This window comes from Crocodylus siamensis, chromosome 1 (assembly GCF_052110815.1).
Source record: "Crocodylus siamensis isolate JL-2025a chromosome 1, ASM5211081v1, whole genome shotgun sequence".
Classification (NCBI taxonomy): domain Eukaryota; kingdom Metazoa; phylum Chordata; order Crocodylia; family Crocodylidae; genus Crocodylus; species Crocodylus siamensis.
In genome coordinates this window covers 87,497,271-87,510,808 of record NC_143395.1, presented here as the reverse complement: position 1 = coordinate 87,510,808, position 13,538 = coordinate 87,497,271, and the positions used below count along the sequence as shown (strand labels likewise).

The 13,538-nt window shown below is 38.0% G+C and overlaps 1 protein-coding gene across 6 annotated transcripts in view; it reads right to left on the bottom strand.

Moving 5' to 3' along the window:
• The window catches only part of SOBP (sine oculis binding protein homolog), a 162,755-nt gene that overhangs the window by 66,774 nt on the left and 82,443 nt on the right, over nucleotides 1–13,538 (bottom strand). For 4 of the 6 annotated variants that reach the window (XR_016441149.1, XM_090037584.1, XM_090037598.1 and 1 more), the window contains exon 5: nucleotides 2,980–3,075. The exons of the other annotated variants lie outside the window; for them this stretch is intronic. Coding sequence is in view for 3 of the 4 variants with exons in the window: in XM_090037584.1 (XP_089893710.1) it covers nucleotides 2,980–3,075 (96 nt within the window). In the remaining variant the exon portion in view is untranslated. The remainder of the gene's footprint in view (nucleotides 1–2,979; nucleotides 3,076–13,538) is intronic. 6 annotated transcript variants of the gene reach the window in all.

Here is a 13,538-nt window from a genome sequence, read left to right as displayed (position 1 = left end):
AAGCACTTCTGAGCCTAAGCTTCCAATTTCATCTGACAGGCTATTATAAAACTTACTCTTAAACTGCACTAAGAAAACTCCAAGGATTTCCTGATTCTCAAAAGAATAAACAAGTTTCAATTTCTTTTTCATTTAAAATCTTAACTTTTTACTGCTTTATAAAGAGCAAGAAACCAACTTCTGCCTCTTCCTGTCAAGGTCTGGGTAAGCTTTTTCCATCAGGGAAACAACCTTCCTCATTTTTATTCCCTTTTTCCATTCTTTCTGATTTTTTTCCTTCTCATCCAGAAGAAAATTGCTAAAACAAATATAGAAATACTGACTAGCACTTCAGACAGAGATATTGTTTGACTGACTAGCTCCTTTAAATGTTAGTTTGTTCTCAACCACATTTTAACACAACATAGCTTCAGAACAAATATATATGAGGAAAATGATTACCTGCCTAGAAATCATTTAACATCTTAGCCAAACAATATCATCAGTCCCCCATTGCCAGAGCATATTACTAACATACCATTTTCAAAGAGATATGTCCTAAATATATATTTAATGATAACAGCAGAACATATTCATAATTGTATACACTTCCTTTCAAATATGAAATAAACTACAGATGGCACCCCTGCCAATTCCCTCATTCCCCCCCCCAACAGCATAGGAAAAGTAAAATGGTGACAAATTACTCTGATTCCTTCCTTAAATAAGAACTGAAGCCTGTCCAAAAAGCACATGGAGGACTAGCTAGGATGACTGTGAGATGCTGCTGGTACATGTATATAATTGTGCAATATTTTAAATGTAGATTGACTGGGTGGGGAGAGGGGCAGGGGAAATAACTGCACATTAAAACAATGTTTGTTTTTGAGGCTATGGAAGTGGGGATTAATGGTTCTACTGTTTGCTTATATTTTAACAGAAAAGTAGTTTTTCATTTGAAATAAAAAATTAGTTATTTCATTGCTAAATGAGACTGTTGTTTTCAAGCCCATTTTCTTTGTTGTGTACTCAAAACTCCTATTGCCCAGTCTTGATCATGTAGGAAAGGGGGTGTCAGGCCTACCTAACTAGTGCTGCTGAAGTTCAGCATGGCCAGAAAGGAAAGAAGCACCTCTTATGAAGCACAGTAAATATAGCTGGACTGGGAAATAATTTTGTATAGTTGTGCATAATTTTTGCTCTTTGTTTACTCAGGACTTAACCCTACTCCCAATGAAGTCAACAGGAATTATGCAATTGAATTGAGATCCAATTCCTTTCAAGATCAGTCCCTGAGATCCAGACTGTGGGTGTTACTCCCTTGAAGTAAAGGCAGCCATGTCTTCATTTTTTTTTTAATTTTAAAATTAGCTACTAAGGGTGACACATGCAGAGAAAATGCAGAAGCAACCCTAGGAATGAATTTGGCTCATTTGGGTGACACAAGCAGCTAGAAAGCATCTGAACCAGCTACCTGGGTATTTTTTTTAATAAAGGAAATCCATTGATGATTATGGGGCTACCACTTAGGCGCTATATATATGTCCTATCCTGGCCCACTGATAAGGGGTATCCCCAGGGAATGGAGGGACAGCTAGTCTCCTCACAGCTTCAGCAGCTACTGCTGGAATTGCCCCTGGGGCGCTGCAGTGCCCTGTCTCATGACAAGGGGTATAGCAGTAGTGTTGGGTTGATATTGTGGCTGCAATGGTACAGGAAAAAAGCTAGAGGCAAGGTACAGTGTAATCCCAGGGCTGCTCCTAAGGTTAGGGAGGAATGCAAAGGTGACAATAAAGCAACCTTTGTTTCCCATATCCCCTCTCCTGTGGCAAGTACAGGTTGGCTTTGTTTTCAAATCCCTGACACAACTGAAAACCCAGAGACGGCTTGCTGTGCTCAGTTACATTAGTACAACTGACTAAATTCCCTGGGTGTTGTACGTGTGGGACTGAAAGCAAAATTTGGCCTTAAGTTTCTGTAGAAGGCGTTTTCAGAGGCAAAGGAGTACTACCTGCCACTTTCCTCCCCATTTTTATAGACTTATATTTGGGGGGGGGAATGTTTTTAAGTAGTTTCATAATAAACCTGTGTGTTCTACTTCTCATTTAACTGAATTATGTATTTTACTTAAATGCAGTCAAAAAGAAAAGGAAATGTGAGGAAAACATCTATAAATTCATTCAAAACTTCATTTTCTAAGTCAATGTGCGAATCTCTCTTTAAATAAATTACAAATTCATTCTCTGTTTACTTTAGGTAAACAGAAAAATTCATTGTGGAGCACTCATTTTTGCAAGCTAATCAAGAACATTAGGTCCCAACAGATTCATTTAATAGAAATATAATAGGCATTCCTGCTTGCTTTTAATCTTGCCTAGCTACGAATGCTAAAATGAACAGCAAATTAACCCTGCCTTGGAACAGAGATCTTTTCACAGCTGATATCATCTCTCTTACGGCTTGTAAACATTCCAGGCTCCTTGTCAGTGTTTTCCTGGCTTTCACTCCTTCCCCACAGAAGAGAAGAAGGGAAAGTGCCTGACTACATTTTGCTAGAAAGTAGAAGAATTGTTGAATTCTAAAGGGAGTACTGCGCGTCAGCTCGGCTGTGTTTCCTACCAGAACAAAATATTACGATGTTTTCTGAAAACAATGTATAGCTAAAATGTGGAGGGGATAGTGATTTTTGCCTTTTGGGAGATTTTTGAGGTACATTTTTTGTGTTTTCTGGCCATTCCCTACATGCTTCTTATGAACTACTGTACAAAACAAGACAGTAAGACAAGGCCATTCAAGTTCTATAATCAGATATAAAAGATTTGCAAACAATTTGATATCTTAAAATTGTTCAGTGATATCAGAATTAGCATTAGAACTCTAGACAGGAAAAAAGCTATAATATTTCATAATGTATGTAATCATGAACAAAAGCCTTTCAAAAAACTGTTTTCACTGTGCTAAAGTAACAATCTAGACTTGTTGTAAGTATGTTATTCTTACAAGTAGTTCGCAGTTATTCTTGAAGGCAAGCCTTGGAGTTTCCTTAGCATAGTGCTGCTGGGGAAAATTTTCAGCATGTCCATCTTCATCTCTAGCCTGAAGGGAAATATAATGGCCTATTTAGGGACTTACAAATAATGGAAGGAAAAAAATAGCTAAAAGCATAACAGCTCAGATCATTAAAACAAACGGGAATTCCAAAATACAACATTATTAAGTAGTTTGCTTAAATACGCAGTACACCTTTTAGATATAAGAACTTGGGATGCTCTTTTATTACATAGTTTAGGCTGAACATGCAAATTCACTGTGGTGTAATAATTAGAACAACAAGAGACAAACCCAAAATGAAATATTTGAGCTGGAAATGGCAAGTACTGCAGGGTTTCAGTTTACTTCATTGCATTTTTCAGGATTACATTACATACGTACTTGTTTAAACGTTTTGACATGCTTAAGCAATCCCTATAAAATGTACTTCTATTTTCATTTTAACAGCAAGGCCATAATAAATAGGTTTTCATATTCATAATTTACATGTAATACTATTAAAGATAAATGGATTACCCCTCCATTTTTAAGTAAAGATCTGAATGGAGCAATCATCTAACAAGAACAATGATTCTTCAATCAAATGTGATAAAATATTTAATTAAGAAAATGCATTAAAAGTTACTAGTTATTTTGATCTACACTGTTAATTAAGAAAGCTGAAGTTTAAATTGAGACATTAGCAGATCCCATTAGCAATACTGCTTGCATATAGTATTTACCTTCTAATCTACAACATTTTCTGGTTTAGAGTTAAAGCAAAAGGGAGAAGTAGGTGAAAGGAGGAGTGTCAGCAACACACTCATTACACTGTTCATTTGGGTGACACTTGCACTCTGTTCCACTCTCATCTCATCTAATCCCTGACTGTTCACTCTCTCTCAGCCTCCTGAAATTCACAGCTGAGCTGTCTCCCTCACATATGGCTTGCATATAATTATGCATATTCCATTTTACACTGCATTAAAATGATGAGCTTCTGGCTCCATGCCAACTTATTTAAATAAGCCCCGATGAACTGGTGGGGGGTGGGGAGGGTGGGAGGGAAGGTGTTGGGAGGGAAATGCAGGAAAGCCATACAGTAAGCAGCAGGTAGTTCTGTCTTCTGTCTTTTTAGATGAAGTGTATGCCTGCTGCAAAGGGAACAGCTGAGAACTACCTGTTGTGATGTATGGATTGAGGGGAAAGCAGGGGCAATGAACACACATCTAGGAAGCTATGACAGCGCTTACATATTGTTCCTCCTTAATGTAGTGTGAACTGTCTATTTTCATGTGTCATATTCTGAGCTCTGAGAATTTTTTTAGTGTTGGCATTTATGAAAGATATTTACACCTTACACGTCCTATAACTTGTTTGTCTTCAAATAAGCTTCTGTCTCTCCTTGTGGGGTGGGAAAGGGGAATGATAGGTTAACTGTACTAGTATGTGCGTGTATGGGGCGGGGAGTTAAAGACCATTTATAGCTCATCTGAAGCCCATTGACTGGAATAGGCTATGAATTGGACCTCTATGGTCTGTCTCTGTCAGATCCAAATTTCATTTTATAGGAACATCATCATTTTTTTAAATTCATACACTGTCTAAATAGGTTTTACACATAATATCTAATTGGCAATTATTTGTATTAAATGATTACAAGAAGGGGCTTCTTTGGTTTACTTTGTATGTTTTTATAGCACTTTATCTAATGTCCTGTTTCAATACCATGAATAGTCTGGTAATTAATTTCCCCTTTTGTCCACATATTTCACAGAAGGTAGGAACTGGAATTTTTTTTTAAATGCAATTAATTTTCAAAGAAAGAAAGAAAGGGCAAGGGGCTTATGGGCAAGAAAAGTACCTGCAATTATTTTTAACTTTCTCTCTTTTTTAATTGATTAAATATGAAGTTTGCTGTATCCCTTCAATTCTTACTTAAAGAATTAAACTTCTATCAGCATAGCAAATGTACCTATTATGTCTTGGTGGGGGGAAAGCATGTCCAAGTTACCTTGTATTGCATAAACTGCCTTTTCCCTTTTGAACACCCTTTATCTTTCCCTTTATTCTCTCCCTAAAAGGAAGTTTTACTTGAGTTTATAGAAAGCCTTATGGTCATATTACTCTTCCAAATAAGTTAGAGCATAGTTGGGGGACAAATACCTATATGAATTGTCCTCTTTGATTGGAATTTGTGTGTATCAACTTTGTACCCCATGTAGCAATATAAAGCTGCTGAATAAGTGACCAGCTTTTCACCCAGTGATCTATTCTACTGAACGAGGAAAATGTAAAATATCTGTATACAAGAGAGACAGTTCTATAGGAACAGTGAAGAAATCACATAATGCTCTAAAATGCTATCAGCTTCCACTGAACAGGCTAAAATGTACCTAAAGATTAGTACAGAACCCTGAACATGACAGCCTATACTCTCTAATGCATCATTGACCCTTGATAGAGGTGGAGAATTGCATTATGCAGGTACAAGAACACATAAAGCTAGAGATCAGTGCTTTTAGTGAATGTGTCCAAATATACCCCCATTTTAAATAATCCACTTAGCCAAACAGGACAGTTAAGCAGAAGTCAGACACAGTAGCTGATGGCAATGTACTCCTATGCTTCCTTATCCAAAACTTGTGTAACCACATAATGCTATCCTTTACATTATAAACACAGTTATCTCGAAACCCTAATCAGAATGGTCAGAGCTGTTTCTTCCTCCCCAGCTACTTTACATCTAGAATATTTTAATTGCAAGCCATTTAGAAAGAGTAATGATCAATGTTTTGGAAATGCATACAATACAAACGAAGCACAGAACTTATCTAGCCAAGTTAATAGTTTTGTGTTTCTCATTCTTAGTTTATTATATTTCCCTTGCTTTGACAATCACCTTTTAACAGACAATCTGACAAAACAATGAAGTCCACCTTAACTGTCAGCATGTGACATTTGAAATAACCCAGACAGTCACATAAATGGACATCAGACAGGTAGGAAAACCACCTCATGCCCCATTATTTAAAAGAAAAGCAATAAAATTGTGGCCTACCTAATTTTATAAAGCACTTTTAAACTGTTAAAAACTTTACAGAAAGACTCATGAGTCAAGGTGATATCAAACATAGTACTGTGACTTCTGTTATTGCTCATTTTTATTTTGGAACAGAAAAAGATTACTCAAATCCTATTCCAGACCAGCACAGTTGGAATCATATTCAGTGCTATGAAGCAGCAGGGCAACCCAAAAAGGCTGCAATATTGTTATAGATGGGCATCTCTTTGGAGTTGCTGAAGGGGCAGTTAGAGATCTAAAGCCTTCTGAAGACATCTGCTTTTCAAGTAATATTAATTCTGATAGATCCCCAAACATTTCAAAGCAGGCACACTAGACAAATGTGGCACGTCCATGGCCACGTGTAGATGAAACGAGGGGCATGTGTGCCTGACAGTTAAAAGCAGGTTAAATGCTTTTGCACTGCTTTAATGGTGTTGGCGTTTGCACATGTTGGCGGCTTATTGTGCAGTAATTCCAGCTGCTGTACCAAATTTGGTGGCATAATGTGCCTTAAATTACTTGGAGTGCAGAAAATGAAAACTCCTCCAAGGAGTCTTAGTTTGCTGCCCTACAGCAGTGGAGCAAAGCATGGGCTCCGTGCAGCTCAGGGGCTCTGCAACAAACTCGTGCCACCAGCCTGGCAGCAGTCTGGGAAGACAGGCTCCACCCAAGAAAAAAAAAAAGTGGTGAGCCTGATCTTTTTTTTCACCCCCCTATAGCTTGCCTGCCTGCCTGAGCTGCACAGGGGCCCAGTACTTCCCTCCAAGGCTGCAGTGCCCCCCAGGACTGCCCGAGCCAGGTGGTTGTGAATGGGTGCCGCCTGGGGGGGGCGGAGGCACCACTGATGCAGAGGGAAGCACCATCCCCACAGCAGCCCAGGGACTGTTCCACCCTCTCGTAGCTCCCCCTCCCCTCCCTGCCACCAGAGGGGCAGGTAAGTTTGGATGTGTGCATGACATGGGGGTTTAAAGTGCCCTAACTTGAAGCAGTGTTTTTAAAAACACACCGCTTCAATTTAGGGCCCCCATTTTGTCTACACACACCCTACATGTACACTTTAATGCCCATTAACCTATTTTAATGTGCATTAAAGTGTCACAAAAAAGTGCTCTTTACCTAATGCTCATTAAAATAGGCTAATGTGCCTATTTTTTCTAGTACTTCACAATGGAAGTACTAAATTTAATGTGCATTACCTAAAGCGAATTAATGAACATGTAGACGTGTCCATGAGTACTAGGACTATTGCAGGGGCATTGTGGACGGGCTCCAAAAAAGAAGAGAATATCCCTCCTTTCCAATGAAACAGGCACTGAAGTTCTCTTGAGGGGAAAATATGTTTAGCTCAATGCCATTGGCTTGACTGTGAGGTTAGAATGATATTTAACCTTGAGGAGATAAGGTATAAAAGAGAAGAAAGCAGGGACTGGGGATTTAAAAAACCTCTTTAAAATTAAAAGTTACTGTTAAAATTGTAAATATCATTATTCACTCAAGTCTTTATCATTTAAGAAGCAGGAACTAGAGTAACCTGCAGAGAAATTCCTTACTCACTTCGCTTTCGGCTTGGATATGTATGTCTATTTTATTATTAGGAAAATGTGACTGTCGATCTAGAGGCACACTCCCAGCCACAATGGAGATATTTTCCAATTTTTCCCTTGGCCTTAAGAGAGGAAATCTGCTTTTCAATTTAAAAAGTGAGAGTAAAGTTTTATTATCCTGGGTGTCCCAAAAAAACACACACGTGTATCATTCTGTTGTTTGCTGTTCTAATGAGTGTTTCAATGTCAATGGTGGACATTTCGACATCTAGAGCAATATACACTGTAAGTTACGTTTTTTGCTTTCTAAAGGAATAAGAATCAGCTTTATTGATATGTTCCTGTATTCCTGATAACTAAAGTGAGTATACATTTTAGATGCCCTGTAATATAACGTACAAGGCAGGTACTGCAGAATTATTTATTAAAATGGATTTTTTTAAGTAAACTACATTCACTAAAGTGGGACTAATCTCACAAGATACTCCATGAAAATCCAATGCTATTTAGTTGAAAATGTTTCAGATAACTAGTGTCTAAAGGCAAAAGCAAATATCTGAGTAACCCAAACCGATAGAATTTTGACTACTTGTACAGTCAAACCTGCAGTCTAATTCCTATAAAGCATCCTTTGGAACAAATGAGATAGCTCAATGTGACAGCTACATCCAGACACATTAAATACATGCATTAGTTGGATGTTTCTGGTAGGACAATAAGCTGTGAAAAGTTTAACAATGTTGCTATTTAAGTGGATATAATTAGACTTCACAATTAACATCCCATTGAGATGAACAGGGGAAGTTCACATCACTCTCAGTGCTATTGTTTAAGTCAGTCCGGTTACAGATGCAAAAAGAAAACACTGTTTCCCTTTTCATCCTGAAGGTTATCTCTTCTACCAGAAGGGCACACAGAACTACTTCTCCCCCACCGCCCAAACAAAAATCGTAGAATTTGAAGATTTCAGCACAATTTGAAGGGAATCCTCAGGGCAACCTAATCGTGATTTTTAGTTCTTGTGGATTTTTATTTTCTCAGCTAATGAATTACTGTGGTCTCTCTATAAGGTGCAAATCTACCCTGTCTTCTACTCTCTATTCACCTCATCCAGAAATGAAAGTTCTGTTTCTACCAGTAACATATATTATAAACTAACTAAATCAGAGATATCCTATATGTCGTAAATTTACCCTGCCTGCTGCCCGGGTTTCGACTAACATGGCTAACTACCTCTATGTATATTATAGCCATAAATATTAATTCACTAAATATGGGTTGACCAGGATCTTTGCCCCAAACCCTAAGAAAAGTGCAACATCCCCCAGCATAGACCAGAGACCGTCTTGCAGACTACAGTGCATAGAACTTTTTTTTTTTTATTTCTGCTACCAAAGAATAAAAGGACAAATCCTGCAATCACTACTCAGATAAAACTCCCAGGGAAATTTAAAAGAGTTTTGCCTCAGAAGTGACTGCAGGATTTTGCCCAAGCCACAGAATAATGGAATAAAGCACACGTTTATTTATGTATGTATTTACTTATTTGCCTTAGGCTTTCTCATCTATGCATCCCAAACCAAGGAGAACCTTTTAACCAGCTACCAGGTACCCTGAAACAGTCTGTAAAGTTTTTTCACAGGTGGAAAGTTGTTTCATAAATTCCTACAAAACTAGATTAGTGACAAGTAAGGGCTGAAATCACATTTGTTGTATTCTCTTCTGGATTAATTCTCAGGTCTGCTTTCTTATGGTCAGCCCAGACTGGAAATGAATGCTCTGTTCTATAATTCTCAAACTGTGGTCTATAGTCCACCAGTGTGGCAACTGATGGCAACCTATGTAGTGCTAACTTTCCTTGTTTCCAGGTGCATTAAAAGACAGCTAAAGTACATTAAATTATTTCCTAATGTTACTTTTCCATGTAAGCAAGAGCTATAGCTGCCACAGAAATGTTATTTGACTGCTGTGGGGAGGGGGAAATAGTCCATGAGACCATCTGTTTAGTGGAGGTAAACTGGAACGAAAAAAAATGATGATATGTACCGAGGAAAGACAACAAGGATATCTCTGGTTTAATGTTGTCCCCCTTTCTGCTTACTGCTTGCACAGAAATTCAGATCTTTCGTGTCCTGGAGAAATGTGTGGTATTTGGGCAATGAGTGAAATGACACTGGATGAATTACAGCAAGCTGTGATGTGTAACCCCCACACCCAGTCCAATCCAGTGCTTGTGTATACAACTGGGGAAGTCCTATACCAGTGATTCTCAGCCAAGGTGCTGTGGTATCCTAGGGAGCCGTGACAGCCACTGAACGGTGCCAGATAAATACAGACTCCAGTGAAAAGATAAGTATAGGCTTTCCAGCTGCTCCTCCTCCTTGAATTCACTACAGCACAGGCTCTTCCATGACTTCTGCTCTTCCTCCTTCCCGGCCCCTCTTCAAGCAGGTAAGCATTATTTAAAAAATCCATTTGTTTTTGCTGCACAGTGAGTGCTGTTCCATTCACAAAATGAGGGGAGCCTCAAGTCTAAAAAAGTTGAGAACCACTGACCTATGCACACCATTTTTTTTGTCAGAGCTACAGTTTATCATGATGTAATCCCCCAGCCTCCAGTTGCCATATTTGGCAATCAGAGGCAGTGTATCAAGGATTTTGAAGATGGGAATGGCTATCTAGGTCACATAGGAGTTATGTGGAGGAAGAGAATCACCTTCAGGATCTGAGTCACCTTTGCAGCTTCATAGTCGAAGCAGACTCCATGTATTTCAATACCCTGGAGACATTCTTGTCAAGACATTAAACCAGAGTTGAAATATCTGTTTGATTATGCCTTAAAATCACAAATCACAAATAGAGGTATATAAACAGCTCGCATTAGCAAAGATGGATCCAGACCCATACCATCAACCTTGTTCCAATATCAGATCTTGCCCTGTTTCTGTAACAGCCAAAAGCAAATGCTAAGTCTGAGGAGTCCAATATTAAAGAAAATCTAGATTTACAAATGGATTTAAAATCTTCATGTTCAGGAGATCTTACAGTGCAATAGTTTTGGTGAGAATAAAATGTAAAGAGTCATAGTCCTGGCTTATAGTTTATTATTATTAAGGAACTGAGGAAACGTATCATTCCAAATTTTTTGCAGTCCTATTATGTTGACTTACAAAATACTGTCTGACTTTAAAAGCCCTGTGAGTTAAAGTTTATCATTCTAGCTGAACTCAGTTCAAGAACTCTTCCTTGTCACATACTGAACAGGGATAAAAACACTTGGGAGGCAGGCAGAGAGAAAAACTGCTCCAGGAAAGTCTATTTTGATAAAGGAGACAGTGCTATTCTGTGAAAAAATAAGGTAATGTTTCTGAAGCAATCCCTATCCAAGTTGTCTCAGCTATCAAAAAGTATCATGTTTATAGTCTTAGGTAGTGTAAGCACATTTGTTTTCTTTGTACTAAAGAAGCTAGGAAGATAATATTTTAAAACATAATCAATAGCTTTGGATATTCCTGAAAGGGATGTAACCTGAAAATGGTTCCTATTACACATTACATTTTTCAGCCATGCTTTTATTTTATAAAACTACCCCAGCCTATATTTAAAATGTAAGCTACAAGCCTTCATGCAAAAAATAACATAATTGAATCAGATAAGTAGCAGAAATAACAATATCACTCTAGCACTTACTGAAATCATACTTTTCATCTCACTGTATTTTAAAGAGCCAGTCAAGACTTTATCAATGAATGAAGATTCAGCTTTCTGAACTCATTACCTTTTTTTTAAAGTCCTATTTCATATGCTATATATAGTTTATCGCACTAAAAAAATTCAAGATGTGTGTCTTTAAGAGTCTTTCTAATACTATTACAATATAGCACCTTCCAGTGCAAGATATCCATCTTCAGTTTCACAACATCTCTGCAAAATACAAAGTATTGTTGAACCAAGTCTAGAAAGGCACTGGGCACTTATTGTTCTTGAGGCTTGGTTTAGTCTCTATTTTTATGACGGGGTAAATGGTGAGACTGAGATGCTAAATGAGTCCAGAATCAAGTTGAAGCATTATTAGGCTGGAACCCAGGCTTTCCCACTGCCGGTTCGACTACCTTTACATTCTCTCTGGCTACAGGGGACAAGGCTAGGAGCAATGGCCTCAAACTTCAGCAGAGGAAATTTAGCTTGAAGGTTAGAAAGAACTTTCTGACTATAAGGGTGATCAAGCAGTGGAACAGGCTACCTAGAGAAGCTGTAGAATCTCCAACCCTGGAAATTTTCAAGAGCAGGTTAGAGACACACTTGGCTGGAATGGTGTAGTCAGGGATGATCCTGACTTGAATGGTGGAGGTCGAGGAGAAGGCAAAGGAATGGACTAGGTGACCTCATGAGGTCCCTTTCATCCCTACTTTCCTATGATCCTATGCAAAAATTCCCCATTAAAACCATAAACCTGGAGAAACTGACTCCCTTTAAATCCAAGCACATCCCATCTTTCTCCTCCCTCTACTGGACAATAAATAGGCGATTCCTGTAATATTACTGGTTTCTTGTAAGGCCGTGTGAGTCCTGACAGTTCACAGTGTAGTGATATATTAGAAGTATTCAAGTGCTTGACACAAAAGCTAATTTTTCAAACTGCACAAATCTTTACACGTCATAAATTTTTAATGTCTAATTCAGAATTGTCAAAAAATAAATATTATAACAAATGCATAACATCAAGATAATTTGAAATAATCTTTGTTTACTGCCTCTTTGAACATTTTTTGTCAAGTCACAGCTACACAGGACTTCCATAAAAGTGAGACTATTCTGCTGATCTCCTCTCTGATTAATGGCAGGCTTGATTCAGAGACACTAATGGACTGTGCCTGACAGTTATTGCAGCATACCCAGTACCAGACTAAAATACAGCTAGAAAATAAATTAAAATATACTACATACAGGTTCCATCTTTGTAATGCCTAGCAAGCACCAAAGTAGCCAATTGTTCCTGATGATCTTGCACTTCTTATTTTAATTTTTGAGATAAAAGCTTTTTCAAATTTATTTTGTGTAGTTTTGTCAAGTAACTCAAATAGTCTTTTCAGTTGATCCCATTAGTACAAGGATTCCACAATACAGATAAGACACTTGTGTATAGAGAAAGCAAATATGTCCAGTTAGCCTGCCAGGGACAGAAGGGAAAGGGGCTGACACAATATAACAACAAAAGGAAAAAAATCTCAAATGCTGGTTATGGTTAGCTGAGGCTCACAAACCAAACAAATCACTGTCCCTAATGAATTTGTTTCAAGGTATCTGCTTCTCTCAGGCTTCAGGTATGTAAACGCTCAACTAGCAACAAGGATTTTCTCTGATTGTGATGTTACATATAAGACTAATCAACTTGACTTTGAGCATAATTTTTGTTAAGCAATTCCTGGTTGGTTTAATGAACTCTTCCCCCACTGGCTTTTATAGACCAGCTATGATGGAGGTACCATTAAGATAAACCTTCACCCCCCACCCTCCTCATTGACAGTTCTTCTTATTTGTTTCCCAACAGTCAATATCCAATTAAGGGCCACCAAATTTGATTGCTGGAAAAGATAACAATAAGGCTTGAAGACTCAGTAGCCTTCCTCTTTTTTTTAATTGTCTTTGTATTGTATTTCCAAACTCTAAATTTTGTCAAAAATGAAAGAAAAGGCTAAATCTGGATGGCAAAGTCCTCCTCTAAGTCTGCTGTTTCTGCCGGCTATATCTTAACAATAAATGTTAAACTGTGCTTAATGCTATGTGTACATAGGTGAAGAGAACAGACAGGAAACATTTAGTGTCTTTGGTGGTTTTTCAGAGTGGGGAAATATAAAGCTATGTTTAACAGAAATCTTTTTTCTAACAGAGATTCAATTATGAGTGATATGCCACTT